Consider the following 19,141-nt stretch of genomic DNA (forward strand, 5'->3'; position numbering starts at 1 on the left):
GGTCATGTAGGTCATTCACTTTGGTGGACTACTGAAATTTATAGTAATAGGCAAATAGCTGTTTTTGTAGGGCCCTAACAGATATAATTTGAGGTAGGAAATAGAATAGAGAGTGAATTTTCAGCCTTGGCCACAGAATTGACCTTGGAATTGATTCAATTAATGTCTCAGCAATGAGAATACCTCTAAAAAGCAAATAAGCTCCAGCAGCTACAAGTGAGCCTTGCTGGCTGGCCTAAGCAAGCAAAGCCCCAGCTTCACAAGTCAAGCTAGGCTCAGCAAACCTACAAGGCCTTCAGAGACCTCAGCGACGGAAAGGCCAGAAGTCTCAGAGAGCAGACAGCAGCACCTTGGTCCTCTTGTGGGTGTGTAGCCCCCACAAAACCAGCTGATTTCTACAGGTTGTGGAAGCCCTAATAAACAAAGACGATCATAGGGAAAAGAAAATCTTTCCCTGTACAGACCCATCAGACATGAGAGACACAGCAATTATTCGCTGCTTATACTGTATCTTTCAGCTAGATCTGTAATGGAGGACTTACCCTACACACCCAAGTTTCCTGTGTGTTATAAAGCACTGATGTTTGACCTTCCAGCTTTAAATTGTTATTGCCAAGCCTAGTAGATAGGCAAATCTAAATCTTATCCATTTGTATATTATTTTTGTCTACCTACAGGGCCAAAAGAGGAAACCATTAGGTATAGTACTAACCTCTTGGATTCACGTAGCTTGTCCACAGGCTCTTGAGATTCACTAACTATCAGGTCAATTTTAATTCATTAATTCCATATTTTCTGACCATGGCTTTATCTGTCATGCTACAATCAAACCGTAGCTTCATTAATAGAAAGGGAGAGTATTTTTATTAATAAATAATGGGAGTGTTTATTATAAAGACTATGCCATCTTTTTGGGTTGGAGTAGAGAAACAACACAAAGTATTACAAACCCAAAGGCTAAGAAGACAAAAGACTGCACTTGGAATATTGTTTTTAGGAATTGGGTGTGCTCAGGAAATCAAGGAGAAGCTAGGGCGGCTTGAAAATTACGCTTCAGTCTTATTTTCAGAACAACAGTAATGGAATAAAAACAAAATAAAGGAGGATAGGCTGATGGTACTGGAGAAAGAAGAAGGTTTCCTTAGAAGAATATCTGACCTCTTGGAGAGAGAGCTTTTGGAGGAACTGACTAGAAAGATGTGAAATGGAAAAATGAGATCTTGAATTCCAGGATAAACAGGTATAAAAGAAAAATGGTGATGCACTTGGATCTAAATGTCCTTAAAGCTTTAGAAAATGGGAAAATGTTTTCCTTGTTATTAGATCAGAAAAATGATTGACGCCCAAAGAAATCTAACAGAAGAAAGACGAGATGGGGGCAGACTAGAATGACTCCCCAAAAGGAATCAGGATCTAGGGAACTACTGAGATGTAGTCTCTAAGGACACAGACAGACTTTGTAAGGGCAATTACGGAAGAACTTAAAGACTGAGGCTCAACTTGCAGGGAATTTAATTTTTCCTTGGGAATTTGATAATAGGAGGTGGTTTATATTCAAATGTGACATATCTGTGTATTGCTGGTATTTTATTATTGAAATGATTGCATTTTATTATCAAAGTTTATCTTTATTTTTTGTTTGAAGTCAATAAAGAATCTCTGCTCGGTGCACAATTGTGGTACACCACGTGCCTAGATACAATTTGAGGTAGGAAATAGCGTAGAGTGTGAATTTTAAGTCTTAGGCACAGAATTGACCTTGGAATAGATTCAATTAATGTCCTGTTTTGATCCACTTCAGGGCCTTCTGAGGGAACAGATCTACATCACACACTTTGTGATCTAAGAGATTCACAAAGGAGTGGTGATTAGGATTGGGAGAGGGACAGACTTCTGAAAGTGGGCACAAAATTATCCTGATTGCTGATAAGCTCTTCCCAAAGAGGATAACCACATCTTGGGACGACTCTATGTTTAATGTTTAAGCTCAGTGGACTAATCAAAGAAAACTTACAGAATGGTGAGTAGGGGTGGGGACATGATTCTTCACCTCACTCAGTTCCCTCACTCACTCCTGCCCTGAGAAGGTGGGATGACTTATCTGGTGAATTTGGAAAAGAACTGGGCATTCCTCTTCCAGTCTCCTCCTCCCTCTTCCTTCTTGGGAGTCAGCCTGCCTCAGACAGGACACGTTCTGCTCTGTTCTCTGCCATGTGGCAAAAGAAAGGCAGCCTGTGGTTTTCCACCTCTCCCGTGATTAGATGGATAAGTCTACCTATTTCCAGAGTTTATTACTGCCTAAAGAGGGGAGCTGCATTCCCCAATATTAGCTTTATCTGTGATAAAGAGATCCTATGGTCCTCTACCAGCCCTACTTTTTGGTCTTATTTATAAATTGGTTCAAAACTCAGATGAGAAGTACTAGTACCATTTACTTGACTCCCTCAAATTTCTAAGAAGATGGTTTCAGAGATAAGGTGATTCCAGATTAGGGCTTGAAGGATGAATAGAGTGGATAGTATAAGAGAAAGGGATGACAATTACCAAAGAAGGGAATAGCATGTGTAAAAGCACAGGCGCTTTAAACAGTATGGTGTGTTCTGGGTGGCTCAGTAATGCAGAAGTATAGAGTGCAAGGTGAGAAGTGGTGGCAAAGAGGCTACTGAGCTAGGCAGGGGTTAATTTATAAAGCGCTTAGATTTTATCCTGTGGGTGATGAGAAACCATGGGGGTGGGAGAGGATGAAAGAAGAGTTTTAAGCATAGGATGTAATGGGAGGTAAAGAACTGGAGATAATAAGTGTACACTACCCTTTCAAGGAGCTTGACTACTATGGGAATCAGAGAGGTTATATAAATATCTAGAGCCTCTTAGAGTTAAGGGAGGATACTGGCTTGTATAAGGTGTTTGTTTTAACATGTGAGAAACTTGAGCAACTTGTAGGCTGTAAGAAGAGACTAAGATATAGGAGGGAGGGGAAGATAATTAATGGAACGAAAAACTTAGGGAGATGAGAAGTAATGAAATCTAGAATACAAATAAAGGATTCTTCCCTCTTCCACCAAAGGGGCCAAGATTTGTGAGAATGCAGATCATTTTATTGGTAGGCAACAAGATGACAAGACTATTAGCATCAATTTTCTTTGTTAAATAGCATGTTAGTCTTTGGGTGAAAATGAGGAGATGGATGGTGCAATGGGCGGTCAGAGAAGGTACTGACAATTCAATTCTAGCCAGGGATGGGCAGAAGGACTGCAGTGAAGCACTATGGAAGAAGAGGCCGTCAACTAAGATTGGATCAAACCAGAGTTGAGTTTTGCCAAGCAGATAAGAAGGAAGGTTTTCAAGGGAACAGAAAATATTGAAAGTAGCGAAAGTGACAGAACATAGGATACAAATAGAAAAGTAATTGAAGAATGTTAATTCTCATTATATCCATACCCTAAAGGCACTGCTGCTGGGTACAGGAGTGACACTTTCTCTACTTGGACTGAACTGTGACTCTCAGGTACCAATGGCAAAAAAACCCACATAATTAGTCTTTTTGCTTATCAGAATAGTGTCTTTTTTTCTAAAACAGGGCTTTTTATGAACCAAATATACCATCCACATTAAAGATAACACAACGTTAAAATAAGTGTAGCAAGAACTATTGGTATTGCAAGCAAAAATTCTCAGAAACACATAATAGTCCACACATCCTCTCATAGGGGTCTGTTGTAAACAAACACAAAATATACCCTATCAGGAGGCATGACTTACAAAATTTGATTATATACTTGGTGGCAAAATTTCAAAAAATTTCCTGCAAAGGGAAGCAGTCCTTTGCAGGGACTTCCTTAGGGAAGCAGTCCATAAGAGACCACTCTCACTTCTGACACCAACTTCAGAGTTCAGGGTTCCCAGGACCACTCTTAGGATTGACAATTTACTTGAAGGATGCAGAGAACTCACTGAAAGCTGTTATACTCATAATTATGGTTTATTACAGCAAAAAGATCACGATTAAAATCAGCCAAGGGAATTGGTGCACAGGGCAGAGTCCAGGAAAGTCCCCAATGTGGAGCTTTCAGTTGTCCTGTGCCAAGGGATTCAGGGAGTGGTACTTTTCCCGAAGTGACGTGCAACAATACGCACAGAATATTGCCATCTAGGGAAGCTTATCTGGGCCTTGGTTTCCAGAGCTTTTTGGGGGGCTCAATTATGTAAACTTGTGGCTGATTTTTAGTCTCCAGCCCCTCTGAAGGTAGAGAGGATACAAAGCAGCCCAAAGTCCCCAGGTAAACAAAGCCATTATTCCTAGAGATCCCCTCCCAGGACATGAGGACCAAGACCAGACCTCTCTGTGGCTAAGGTTAATTCTTTACTATGCATTCCCAAAACATCAAGTAATCCATTTTCTGATTAGATTCTTATAAATAGTAGACATTAATAACCTACTCTCTGGCTCCCTGCTTGCTGAGTCTTATACTTATTACTTCTTTGTGATTTTACTTCATAGTTGATTGTTTCATTAAGTTTTTCATATTCATGTTGGAATGCTGAGTCATACATTTCATGTGTATTATGGTAACAATTTTCTGGTAAATTTTCAGCTTCTGTGGGACAATTGTGGTACTCTATTTCACAATTTTCTTGTATTTTTGAGTAGATGTTGTGCATATGACTTTCATAATCCTCATATTTGAATAAGTTGAATTTTCCTGGACTATTATCAGGAGGTAGAAAGAAGGGCCAGGATAGCTTCCTGTGGGCTCTTTCCTCAGTTGCTGGAGCAAAAGAGTGTTTCCTTAAACTATGGCAACTCTGGGAAGCCACATTTCCTCTGCCTCTCAGTACCTACCATGCCTCTGAAGGGCTTCTCTACACGGTTCTCCACTTCCTGATTTATTCACAGGACTCAGGGACCCCAGCTTTGCCTTCCAAGATGATATTACTACTTCTAGAAAGTTATTTTACTGACACTTTCTAAGATCTGCTGTCTCTGATTAGGCACTTCTGTACTCTCTCCCTCTTCACTGTTTGGACCCTATTCAATCTCACTTCTTTCCTAAAATGTTCTCTTGATTTCCTGGTCTCAGCTGCCCACTGTAGCACTCATGTAATTTTGAAGGTTTAGGGTTTTTTCAGTCAGGTGTCTACCGAAAATTCAGTTTCTGTGAATTTATTTTCATTCTCCTTGTTGCTCTGGATAGGTTTCAGGAGAAGGAATGAAAAGTTTCAGAACTAAGCACACCCCATGTTCTTACAGACTGGTAATACAATTTTTCTCCCATGTCTTCAAAAGATATGAAGAAATTCTCTGAAAGTACTATGCTTATTGCCTTTAGATAATGAACAAGAATGTTATAATGATCAATAGTCTAATTAGAGATAATTATATAGCTGTTCACACCTGCTATGACATTAAGGCTATGTCTAAAGTAGTTTTAATGGAAAATCATTTGAGGCATATAGTGTAGATAAAAATTTTAAATGGAAGATGCTCAGAAGCAGCATTTTATTCTGATATGCTAAAAAGAGAATTGTTAGTAAAATGTTTCTTCTGAACCCAGGCAACTAGAATATTGTGCAGGAATGTTGGAGGAGATTTTATTGGATTGGATCTTATCATTATCCAGTTGGATTATGGATGAGGGATATCTTAAGAATTCTTGTTTTGATCCTGGGGATTTAAAGCTATGTTCAATTTCTTTTTGAAGATTAATACCATTCCATCGTGGTAGTTAGCCACAAATAGTTTCATATTTGTGGAGCAAGCTCCAGCATTACCTAGGAACTACATCTGCTTTTTGTATGCCTCACACTCTCATGAGAAGAAAATCACTGTGGAAGCAACAGAGATATGCTGAGCAAAATGTTAGACTCTAAACAGTATTAGAATGCCGATGTTGTTTTAACATAAACAGGACTAGTTATAACCAGGCAACTTAAGAAATGAGATGAGAGAAAAAGCTGAGCATTTGGCAGTCACTTGGGTCTAGGGTTGAAATCCAGTAAGCATTAAGGGTGGTAACCCTAGTGAAACATCCCCCTCTCTGTGATAGGACCCAAAAAGCATAACCCAAAAGTGGGAATATGGACTAGAATCATTTGTTTGGATCAGAAATCCTCAAGCATTGGTTCCGGACTATTGCACCCTTCAGGACCTGAGAGAAGGAAATGTAACTCCTCTCTGGAGGACATAATATCATCCAATCCTTTAAATTATTTCCGTAATTTTTCAAATAAAATGAATAGCAAACAATCAAAGATAATGGGATGCAAGAAGAGTCGAGCATGAGCTAGCACCAGCAGAAACAGCAGCCAAAAGAAACAGACGTAATAACAAACATAGTCTAAAAACCACTATGCTTGCTATGTTCATGGAAAAAAGTCAGGCTTACAAATTTTGTCAAGGAACTGGAAACCATAAAAAGTGACATTTAAGATTTGAAAAATAACCAAATAGGAATTATAAAACTAGAAAACAGAATAATTAAAAGTACAAAACTATGAATGAATGTTAGAGCAGATTAGGCACACCTAAAGAGAGAATGAGTGACTGGAAGATAGATTAAAAGAAACAACCCAGAGCCAGCCCTGATGGCCTAGTGGTTAAAGTTCTGCGCTCTCATCACTTTAACGGCTCAGTTTGTTTTCCGGTCATGGATCCACACCACTCGTCTGTCAGTTGCCATGCTGTGGCAGTAGCTCACACAGAAGAACTAGAAGGACTTACAATGAGGATATACAACCATGAACTGGAGCTTTGGGGAGGAAGATTGGCCACAGATATTAGCTCAGGGCAAATCTTTCCCTGCAAAAAAAAAAAGAAAAGAAAAGAACAACCCAACCTGAGAGAAAGAGATGCAAAATAAAAAATATCGAAGATAGAGCAAGAAGCATGGAGGATAAAGTGGGATGGCCTAATATATATTGAATTGGAGTCCCAGAAATGGAAAAGAGAGGATAAGGGCAGAAAAAATATGTGAAGAGATAATGACTGAGAATTTCTGAGAAATGATTAAAAATATTAATCTCTAATTTAAGAAGCCCAATGAAGTACAAGCAGGATTTTAAAAAACAAAAGGCATATTACTTGAAGTAAAACCATAGAAAATCAAAGACAACAAGAAAAACTTAAAAGAAGCCAGGAAAAAAAAAAGATTACTTTCAGAGGAACCTTGCATTTTCTGGGAAAAGGGCAAAGTAAAGATTAATATTAGATTAAAAAAAGTAAACAACACATGTTGTAAGTTTTATGGACAAAGAACAGAAAAAGAATGTATAATTTCCAAACTAATTGGGTAGGAAATGGAACTACAAAAAAAAAAAATCCAACATAAAGCAAAAAAAGAGACTAAAAAGAACACAGAGTTGGCACAACAAATATAAAGCACAAAAGATGAAGGATTAATATATTTGGGCTTAAATATATTTTAGTATATTTAGTATATATAGTATATTTATAAGAAAATATATTTTAGTATATGTAAGCCCAAATATATTAGTAATTACATGACCATAGACTGTCTTAATTAAAACACAAAAGATTATCAGATGACATTTAAAAAAAAACATGGAAAACCATGTGCTCTAGAAACATATCTAAGACATCAGGACACAGAAAAGCCAAAAGTAAAAGGACGAAAAAATATATCATGTAAACACTAAGTAAAAGGCAAGTGGTCTAACTATATTGATACCAAGAGACAAAACAGAATTTAAGGCTAAAACCATTACAGAGATTAAAAAGGTCACTTCAGAATGTTAAAATGTTCATTTCAGGTTCAAATAAATTCTAAATTTGTGTAAACTACATAATATAGTCTTAATATATGTAAAGCATATGTTGACAGAACTAAAATTGATAGAACTAAAAATAAACAAATCTACTAGCAAAGTGGGATATTTTAATTTAGTAATTAATAAAACAAGCAGACAAAAAAGTCTGTAAGGATACATAAGGGTGAATAACCCAATTAAGAGGACACAGTGGACATAAATAAAACACTGACCTAATAGTAGAATATAAATTGTTTTTAAGCACATATAGACTATTTTTAAAAATCAACCATATTCTTGGTTAAAAAGCAAATCTCAATAAATTTTAAAGCATTAAAATCATACAGAGTTCTATACTGATAATGCAAATGTATTAGAATCAATAAGAAAAGGATAACCAGACCATCTGCATGTTTTAGAAATTAAGAAATCTACATCTAAATAATCTATACATCAAAATAATCATGAGGGAATTTAGATAATATTTTGACTTGTGGGATGTAGGCTAAACAGTATTCATAGGGAAATGTATATAAGCATATATTTGTAAAGGAGTCAGTAAAAAAACAGCAAAATAGAAAGAAAGAAGAGGAAATAATAAAAGAGAAGAACTGAAATAGAAAAAAATACACTAGAAAATATGAACGAAACTAAAATTGGTATTTTGAAAGGTCTAATGAAATTGATAAAACACTGAGGAGACTAATGAAAAAAAGAAAGAAGGCACAAATAATTGATATCAAGAATGAAAAGAGAGATACCAATACAGATCTTGCATACATTAAATATATAAGAGGATATTATGAGCGAATAAATACATAAAAATTTGGCTGAAAGATAAAAACTCTGTATCAAACATAATATACAGTGGTGAAACATTAAGTCTTTCTTTTGAGACTGGGAACAACACAAAGATGACCGCTAACCACTTCTTTTCAATATTGTTCGGAGTCCTAGCCATGTAGTAGAGCAAGAAGGAAAAGTATTTGACTTAAAAATGAAGGAAGAAAACTCAATATTTGCAAATGGTATGTTTGGATGCATACCACCGTGAAATTGTGAAAGACGACATGAGTAGAGTTGTATTAAAACAGAGCCAGAGCAGAAATTTCAGAGGAATTGCCTTGCACGGCTTATTTTCTTTATCTTCCAAACTGGACCAAACTGCCAACATTCCAAAAAGTCAATAAGGACAAGATAATCCTCTTTGTAAGAACTGGTAAAACTGGACTTTGCTGACGACCAAATCACTAACCAATCGATGACTGAATCTATGAATTACAGACCTAGCATGACCTAGCCCAAACCTAGCCTCACCTACCCCCAATGAACTCTTCTTTAATACAACTCCCCCATCCTCTTTTTCTCATAAAAACTCTAAGGCCCTCTCCTGTTATCAGAACACGATTTGGGTTTCTACCTGAATTTGTGTCTCCTGAATTGCAATTCTGATTGCTCAAATAAATATCTGCTGTTTAAATTGTAGCGATTTTTCCTCAGCTGACACAATCCAAACAAATATACAGATAAATCATTATGAATAGGAAAGATTGCTGGATTTAAAAATTATTTTGGAAAAATCAGCTTAATTTCTATACACTGGCAACAAAGAAAAAAATGAAATATTAAAAAGACCACTTACAATACATCAGAAATAAAAAGTACATATAAATAAATCTAATAAAAGATAGGCAAAATGACATAAAATTCTATTGAGAGACATTGTAGAAGATCTAAATGAACTGAAAACATGCCATGTTCATAGATTATAAGGCTCAATATTGTAAAGATATCTATTCTCTACCAGGTTAATGTGTGGATTCAATGAAATGTCAACCAAAAATGCCAAAAAGCTTTGTTGTTGTATTGTTTGTTTTGTTTTCTTTTTTCTGGAACTTAAGCTGACTCTAAAATTTATAAAGAAACGTAAAAGGGCCGAGAATAACCAACACTGTCTTAAAGAGACAAAAATAAGGTGGAAGATATATACTTCCAGGTTATCAAACTTTTATAACCTTTCTAAGTAAGACATCGGGGAATTGGCTCAAGGATAGACAAAAACAACAACGGAAAGAATGGAGATCAGAAACAGATCATATATAAAAACTTGATCTATGACAAGGTGTGATACTGTAGAATGGGATATGGACAGATTTCCCAGTGAATGGTGCTTGGTCAAACGGGTAGCATATAAAAAAAAAAAGAAATTGGACCTCTACCTCCCAAAATAATACAGAATAATATCTTCATGATTTTGAAAATACTTATATAACTAAGGAAATATTACTTAAGTCACAAAGATCCCAGCCATAAAAGAAAACATTGCTATATTTTTTCCACATTAAAAGACTAACCGAAAGTCACCAACACAGTCAAATGGCAAGCTATAGAGTAGGAAAAGATATTTGCAAAACACAACATTGAGAAATGGTACTTATTCAGAATAAAGAACTACAAATCAATAGAAAAAGACACAAACCCAAAAGAGAAACAGACAAAAGACCTAAATAGGAACTTCAAAAGAGGAAAGCCAAAAGACCAATTAACATGTAACCTTATTAGTAGTCAGAAATATTCAAAGTAAAACCACAATGAGATACTATACATACCCACTGGATCATTAAAAAAAAAAAAGAGGCATAAAAATATCAAATGGCAGGCAAAGAAACGGAACTCTCACACACTGCATGTGGAAGTGTAAAAGCTTGGAGTGTCTAGAAAAGTTGCAGCTATGCATACCCCATGACTCAGCAGTTCTGCTCATAAATACGTATCCTGCGGAACTGCAAGCACCTATGTATCACGGTACATGGACAAGAATGATCATGGCAACATTGCTTTTAAACTGAAAACAACCCATATGTCCATCAACAATAGAATGGTTAAATAAATTGTATTTTATTTAAACCATAATGTAAAGAACTAGTTAAGCGAGTACCAGTAGATCTTAAAAACAGAGTGAATGAAGCCAGAGAAAACAAAGCACATGATTCCACATATATAAAGTTCAAACACAGGCAAAACTAAAAAGTATTTTCAGAGTTAATAATTATGTGGTAAAATTATAATGAAAAGTGAGGTAGCGCGTACCGTAAATCAGGATAGCTGCGGCCGCTAGCCAGAAGCGGGGGATTATGATGGAGGAGGAGCACGTGGGATGGCAAGTTGTCAGTCAGGGCCGGCTACTTAATTTGTGGGGCCCAATGCAAAAATCTTTTTCCTTTCTTCCGGGCTCTCTCTCCCTCTCGACCTGCCACGGGGTTTTCTAATTTGCTATTTAATGTCACCCTCCCTTGGGCACGCGATTCTTAATTGGTAGAAGGCAGACCCTCACAGGGACCCGGGCGACCCCGACTCAGCGTGGTGCCGGGGGGAAGGGCCTGCGCACCGAAGCGGACAATCCCTGTGCCAGAGCTCAGGCCCGGGCCAGAGGAGAGTGGGAAAGGGCGAGGGAGCTGCTGGAACCTATGCTGAGGAGGAAGGGGCTGACCAGAGGCCCACCATTGTCCCATCCATACTTACAAAACAAATTCAGGGACCAACCTCGTGGCCCAGTGGTTAAGTTTGCGCGTCCGGCTTCCGCTGCCCAGCGTTTCGTGGGTTCGGATCCTGGGCACGGACACGGCACCACTCATCAAGCCATGCTGAGGTGGCATCCCACGTGCCACAGCTAGAAGGACCCACAACTAAAAATATACAACTGTGTGTGTGTGGGGGGGTGGTGCTTTGGGGAGAAAAAGGAAAAATAAAATCTTTAGAACAAATTCAGAGATAAAGTCGTTAAGAATTTCATGATGGTGATCCAGGGCATTAAACTACAAGCAGGGTGAACAGCTTGTGGGTTGGAGGGGTTGGAGGAGGTGGGCTTCTGAGCCTGGGGCTCGGTGCCACTACACTCGTTGCACACCTATGAAGTTGGCCCTGTTGGCAATGTTCTATTTCTTGACCTGGGTAGCAGTTATATAGATGTGTATTTTGCCAAAACTGCTTAAACTGGGCATTTACATTTTATGCACTTTTTTGGTATGCTTGCTATATTTTAAACCAGGTAAAAGAAAGCATGGTATAATACACGGTGATCCTTAGCTGTGAAAAAATAGAGCTGTATATACTGGTATATGCATATAATTTTTTTCTAGAAGAAAACAAGAAATTAACATTGCTTGCTTGTAGGGACAGGGATTTGAGGAGAGGAAAGGAAATAGGCTTTTGTTTTTCATATTGAACCTTTTTGTATTATTTGAACCTATAATCATGTTCCTATTAGGATTACGGGCCAATTTGTATATTTTGTAAATTAAATAAAATTTACAATTAATTATTTTAAAATAAAATCAGAAAAATTCAATCATGTTAAAAGCCTGTAGTTACAGAGAAGAAAGGTAGGGAAAAATACTTTTTAAAGAATCATATTTGAAACTTTTTCAGAAAGCAAAGAATATTTTCATGATATCAACAACCCTCCTATAACTTAGGTTTCATAAATCTATATTTCCGTATTGTCTACTCTGAGGTAGATTTACCATGAAGCTAGTGGATGTAAGATTCAGAGTGCCTCACTTGGACAGGACCTTTTAAAGGCCTGTACCTAATTTTGCATTCTTAATTTTATATACTTTTTCTTAAAGAAGACCCCTCAAATTATATAAGCCTGAAGCTCAACAAAACCTGATTCCAACCTTGACTGTGAATTATACTTAAAGGGATTCTTACCTGCCCTGTATATATGAAGAGTTGTAGAAATAAACAATGAACTGTGGTTGTTATGAAAATTTCTTTGAAGGATAATAGATTCACAGAAGAGATACTTTAAATCCAGCGTGGAGAATTTACATGTCATCTACTCCGGGAATGCTTTCTACTTGCCAGAAATGAATCATTTCCTCCTGTGTGCTAAAGTCTGTACTTTTCCTCTAATTTTATTGAGGAATGTGTCTTAGTCTGTTTGGGCTGCTATAAAAAAAATACCATAGACTGGGTGGCTTATAAATGAAAAAACTTTATTTCTCGAGGGTTCTCGAGGCTGGAAAGTCCAAGATCCAGGTGCTGACAGATTTGTGGCTGGTGAGAGTTGGCTTTCTGGTTCACAGACTGCCAGTTCACAGTCTTCTCACTGTGTCCTCATATGGTAGAAGGGGTGAGGTCCTCCTCCCTGGAGCCTCTTTTCTGAGGCCACTAATCCTATTCCTAAGGGTTCCACCCTCAGGGCCTATTCACCTCCCAAAGATCCTACCTCCGAATATCATCAGTTGAGGATTAGGTTTCAACATACGAATTTTGTGGAGACACAAACATTCAGTATATAGCAGCATGTATCATGTGCTTGTTGAACTACCTGTCTCTCCTACTAGACAGTGAGCTCCAAAATGGCTAGGACCCTCTCCCACTTATTTTTGTATCCCCAAGGCCTAGAAAAGATCCTAGTATACAACAAATGAGTGTTTAATTGGATCTTTTAAAAACACTGTATTGTATGTAAAGGAAGCATAACCACAATCCATCACTTTAGTAAAATTCATATGAAACGGATACATAAATAAACCATACATACTGTATATACGTGAACTGATTTGGTCACATTTTGCAGAAGGTAAGATTATAAACTTTTAAGGGCAAGAACCAAACAATAATTATGAATTATTTTTAAAATACATAAAAGTGCAAGGCCAAGTATGAAAATCCAACATCTCAATATCATGTTTGTTTCAGATTCTTTTTAATAAATAAAAACTTACAAATACTCTAGACACCACCTTTAAGCAACTCCCAGATACTATCCCTTGGCCCCTCTCCTCAGAGATGACCACACCCTGAAACTGAAGTGTATCCATCCCTTCCACATGTTCTCATTTTTACCACTTAAGAAAATATATTAATAAGCAATAAATAATATTATCCTGTGTTTTAATACTTTAAGCCAGCATTATGTATTACAAATATAATGTGAGCTACAAGTGTAATTTTCAATGGTCTAGTAGCCACATTTAAAAAAGTAGAAACAGGTAAACTTTATTTTAATGTTATATTTCATTCAACCCAGTATATCCAAAATATTACCATTTCAATATGAAATCAATATAAACATTATTAGGCTATTCAATATTTTTTTTTAAAAAAAATCCAGTACTCAGTCTTTGAAATCCCCCTGGTAATTTACACTTACAGCACATTTCAATTTGGAAGGTGAATTTAGATTTCATAAAATTTAAGTTGAAAAAATAGATTCATATATCCAGGTTGTTCCAAATATACTTAAAAGTTTTTCCAATAACTGAAATCAGTTTTTAAAATTTAAATTAATTAAAATCAACAATGCAGTTTTTCAGTCACAACTACATTTCAGCTGCTCAATATCCACAGATGCCTAGAGGACACCCTATTGGGCAGTGCACTTAAAAAGTTAACACAAACTACTTACCATTCAGCGTCTTTCTTTTGCTCACTCAATTTACATAATATTTTAATTTTTTTTCCTTTGCCATATCCTAGAACCGAAGTGCACAGATGGATTGGATGGCTTTGAATTTCAGGGCAGATGACATTTTACATTTTTTTAAAAAATCATCTATCACTAAATTTACTTAGTAAGTCTAAAAGAACTTTCCAAAAAAACTACTGGTTTGTATTTTTGTTTAAACAATGCGATTGTTAAACAGGATACATCTACTGATGAATAACGACGCCGTGTAACTAGCAAAGCTGCAGCATTCAGACTAGCCGCTCCCATCCCTCCACCCCGCCCTCCACCAGCACGCGTCCACATGCACGCACGCAGACACGCAAACGCGCACACATACACGTACATACACAGAGACGCGCGCACACATACACATGCACACACACGCACGCACGCGCGTGCAGACCACCCAGGAAATGCGGTTTCTTTCTCCCTTCTCGCTAGATAGAGCGAACGCTGGGAAGTTTCTGAGAAGTACTCAAGCTAACTCGATATTGGCGGGGTTCCACGTCCCCTTTCAAGTGATAATAGACTTCGCCTTCCTCCAGGTTCATTCGAGGAGAAAGGAAAAGGTTGGGGTGGAGGCGAAAAGAAGCCCTGTTATGGTCAACTAGCCATTAGCTCCGCCTCAGGAAACAGCAGACTTTGTGCGCCAGAGCATAAAACATATTTCTTGCAGGAACGTGCAAAGATTTAGAAATGGCCTTCAGCGGAGTCACTTGTGCGGGCGAGAGGTCGGGACGGGCGTTTTCCCCTAAGCAGGCGCCCAGCGCAATTGGGGGCGTTGGTGACTGGAGCTATTATCCAGCCGCGCTGTTAGCTGCCGGACCTCCAGGACTCGAAGAGCACCAGACCTGAGTTCTCTGGTTTGAGTTTCCCACAAAAATGCGGTCAGACCAAAAACTCTTGTTCTACAGATACGAAAACAGCCCCGAAACTTTTTTCTCCCACACGCTCACTCTCCTCTCCTCCTCCCTCCGTATTTTGTGCTTTGCTTCACGAGTGACATATTCGATTAGAATGCCAACTCTGCAAAATCCCAGGACCTAAACACAACTGAAGTCCTCAGGAGACAGAAGACGAAAACATCGCAACCTCTACCGCACGTCCCTATTTTCCCCAAGCTTTAAAAAAAAACAACAAAAAAAAACCTGCCGTCGCCGCGCGATGCATGCTAGGATGAGTAGTTCCCCCAACCAGCGAGGCGCACGGTCACAGCGGAGCTCCGCTTGAGTCCCCTGCAGAGAACTACAATCCCCATGGTGCCGTGCGGCAGAGTGGACGGGACCGGACGGGAGAGGGCGCTTCGCGCTTGCGCAGGTCGAGGACTTGGAGAGAGGCGGAGGCGCAGTGGTCCAACTACTGAAGAGTCTCCATGTGACAGTGAGCGGGGTCCCAGCTGCAGGCGCCGCCCGGCTCTAGTTCCCGACCCCAAGCCCTGTCCACTGACCCGGCGCCTGCAGACACCAGCAGGCCGGGGACAGTTGGTGTTGGGCCGTGCCTTCGGAGGACTTGAGGTGCAGAGGGAACTGCCGCCGCCGGGCAGGTGCCTGAGGGGACCCGCCGAGAGCCCGGCGTCTGCGGGGAGAGACGGAGCGGACTTTCTGTCGGCGCCGGCGCCCCTGAGCGCCCAGGCATGAACGGCTTCACGCCGGAGGAGATGAGCCGCGGCGGGGACGCGGCCGCCGCAGTAGCCGCCGTGGTCGCTGCTGCCGCCGCCGCCGCCGCCGCCGCCGCTGCTTCGGCGGCGGGGAACGGGGCCGGGGCGGGGGCCGGGGCTGAGGTACCCGGCGCCGGGGCGGTCTCCGCGGCCGGGGCCCCGGGAGCGGCCGGGCCGGGCCCGGGACAGCTGTGCTGTCTGCGGGAGGACGGTGAGCGGTGCGGCCGGGCAGCGGGCAACGCCAGCTTCAGCAAGAGGATCCAGAAGAGCATCTCCCAGAAGAAGGTGAAGATCGAGCTGGATAAGAGCGTAAGTGACGACGGCGCTGCCCTGCCCGCCCCCTTGGGTCTCCGGGAGCGGCGCAGACGGAGGTCGTTGGGCGGGGGTTTCAGGCGTCCGTCCCCCGGACCTGGTGGCAGTGCGAACCCGTTGTGGGGTCTCTAGTAGGACGCAAACAACAAAGTCGCTGCAACTCCGACCGCCACCCCCGATACACAGTTGCACTCTGCGGTCCCGCTGGCCCCATCCCCCACCCGGCTCCCTGCTTCTCTCCCGCTCTCGGTCTTCCCCCTTCCTCCCCCGCCGAGGTCGGGAAACGAAACAAAGGGGACCGCCGCCCGGAGGGCCGGGAGTAGTGTTCTTGCAGCCCGGCAGCGCCTTCTGGAATGGAGGCTCCTTCTTTGTTTTGCTGCCCAAGCTTGCGTTTGGCCCCAGGGAGTAGCTCCCCTCGTCTAGGGAAAGTGGCGTCCTGCAAGGACCTGACCTCGCAGTTGAGAAGGATCCCGCTCCTCATTTCTCCGAGCGCGGAGGAAGCTGGAAGCCGAGCTCCCCCGCGCCTCGCGGGGGCCCGGGGCTGCGCTGTGCCGGCGGTGTCGGCATCCAGGCAGCTGCTCCGAACGTGGGCAGCTCGCAGCCTCTGCGGTCTTGCCGTCCGTTGGCAGCCATCAGGATTTCTTTTTCCGTCCTTTTGCACGTCTGTTCTTCTGACCATCCCAGGTTTTTAGAAACAACCATTGCCACTTTTCAGAGCTCTGGATGGCAGTAAATGAATAACAAGATGTCACAACCTAGCTCACGCCCGGCATGTTTTTAACTTGCACTTAGAAGTTAATTTAAAAGCCTATTAGCTCGGTCTTTAATTGTTTGGTTTTTTAAGGAGTAACTGTTAAGATGTGAAGCTCAATACTTGAGATGTTAGTATACAGCTCTCAAGACTGTATGTAATTAAAGTTTTTGAAAAGTTTATTTGTGATACTTTTTCGGTCGTGTTCATGAGAATCTTTTCAGGTAAATCTGAATGATTTCATAATGCTTTGGTTGGAAAAACGTATTACAGATTAACATTTAATACTCAGAAGGAAAAGTTTACAATTCAGATTTAAATGTAGTTGGGATATGAAACCAACAGCTCATTTGTAAAAATGGATAGTTTTGTATCTGGATTCTAATTGAAATATCAAAATAGAAGGATTAGGAAGCGTGCATTATGCTACTAAAATATGCTCTTTAAGTAGAAAAAATACTATCAAATAGCAAAATTGTGGGCAACATCATCTTTCCCCTTGTTAAAAAAAACAGCATGACCTAACTAATGTAGTTCACCCTCAGTGCAATTTGATGACAAAATCCAGAGGGTTGGAATCTCATTCTCCTCTGCCTGCCCTTAACTCCACCCCCCAATCCTCTTAACACTGTCGTCAGACTTGGTATGTTTTAACTGGGCGCAGGATTTAAGAATAGAAAGAAACATGCCATTCTCTTAATGGCCTGTTTTGACTGTTGTTTTTATTTTTGATAATTCACTGTGGCCTATGTGTTTTACTAATACATAGACACATTTTACTGTAATCATAAGTAGTTTGTGAAACTTTTCTGTTTCAGGCAAGGCATCTTTACATTTGTGATTATCATAAAAACTTAATTCAGAGTGTTCGAAACAGAAGAAAGAGAAAAGGGAGTGATGATGATGGAGGAGATTCACCTGTTCAAGATATTGATACTCCAGAGGTAGAGGAAAGTTTTTGTATTTTAAATGTAAATCCTAACTAGTCCATTCTGAAACTTTTACAAAAAGATATGAACAAATTTCTGAATACTCAAAGCATTTGCAAAATCTGAAAATGAAAGCAAAATTAGATGTAGCCAGTTAATATGCAGTTACACAATTTGACTTGTTATACTTGCAGTTGACAACTCTTATTGCTCTGTTTTATAACTTTTTTGCCCCTAGTTTTTAATATTTATCCTCAAAAAATTAAAGTATTTAATACATTTGTTGTTTTGATTATATAAAAGACTTCTTTAATAATGGAATTAGGTTTTTATTGTGCTGAAATTAAACTGTTATTATACATATTAAAGAGAAGTTTTTAACAGATTCCATGAACTAATTCACATGTGTTAATTTTTTCTAGGTTGATTTATACCAATTACAAGTAAATACACTTAGGAGATACAAAAGACACTTCAAACTACCAACCAGACCAGGACTCAATAAAGCACAGCTTGTTGAGGTATATATGAGTTTTCAACTATTTGAACTTTGAGTGAGCCTGTTCGTACAAAAACAGTCATTAAATGCTAATGAAATTGTTAATGTAGTGTATATAGCAATGTGTTTTAGTTAGAAGGATCAAAGTTAATAAAAAGTCTATTGTGGAAGAATCTAGTTGCCTAGAAATGTTGGCCACTTAGGAAATTCCTTTACATAGTGACTGTTCAATGGATTGTATGTAGTTTTCTAAGCACCTTCTAATGCTGGCTTTCAGAAATGTTGAGTGAGAGTTTTTTCATTCTCCTTCTAGAAATTTGTTCATTTTAAAATTCCATTTTCTCAGTAAAGTTTACTGAACACCTAATTGAGGCATAATAAAATAAATTAATAAGTTCTGATGTCTTTATTAGAATTTATTTTTTGAAGTTTCTGATGAAATAGGTCTACAGATAAGCCCCTAAACAATATTTCCATAATTTGCTGATTTAACCATTTCAGAATTTGTCCTTGTTGATGTTAGTTTATTTGAGGCATCCATGTCGTCTTCACATCTAGAAGACACAAAGACTTGTATCCAACATTTTACTTACAGTTTGCTTTGAGATAGGGCTTCTAGTCTTTAGTGAATTTTGAAAACTTGAGTGCGTATTCTCAGGAACTAATAGAACCAAGAAATCCGGCAACATATTAAGGTATTTATAGATTTATGTACTTATACTTCAATCATATATAAAATAAAAATACTTAATCTACTAGACAGAAT

General features: G+C 39.4%; 1 protein-coding gene across 5 annotated transcripts in view; it reads left to right on the top strand.

Annotated features, from left to right (window-relative positions):
- The first annotated feature begins 15,542 nt into the window (after positions 1 to 15,542).
- The window catches only part of SAP30 (Sin3A associated protein 30), a 79,660-nt gene continuing 76,061 nt past the window's right edge, over positions 15,543 to 19,141 (top strand). For 4 of the 5 annotated variants that reach the window (XR_006525471.2, XR_006525469.2, XM_044766945.2 and 1 more), the window contains exons 1-3: positions 15,722 to 16,193; positions 17,766 to 17,891; positions 18,299 to 18,397. Coding sequence is in view for 3 of the 5 variants with exons in the window: in XM_044766945.2 (XP_044622880.1) it covers positions 15,861 to 16,193; positions 17,766 to 17,891; positions 18,299 to 18,397 (558 nt within the window). In the remaining 2 variants the exon portion in view is untranslated. Of the gene's footprint in view, positions 16,194 to 17,765; positions 17,892 to 18,298; positions 18,398 to 19,141 lie in introns of all 5 variants that reach the window. The other variant, XM_014842127.3, reaches the window with a different exon arrangement.

Source organism: Equus asinus, chromosome 3 (genome assembly GCF_041296235.1).
Source record: "Equus asinus isolate D_3611 breed Donkey chromosome 3, EquAss-T2T_v2, whole genome shotgun sequence".
NCBI lineage: Eukaryota > Metazoa > Chordata > Mammalia > Perissodactyla > Equidae > Equus > Equus asinus.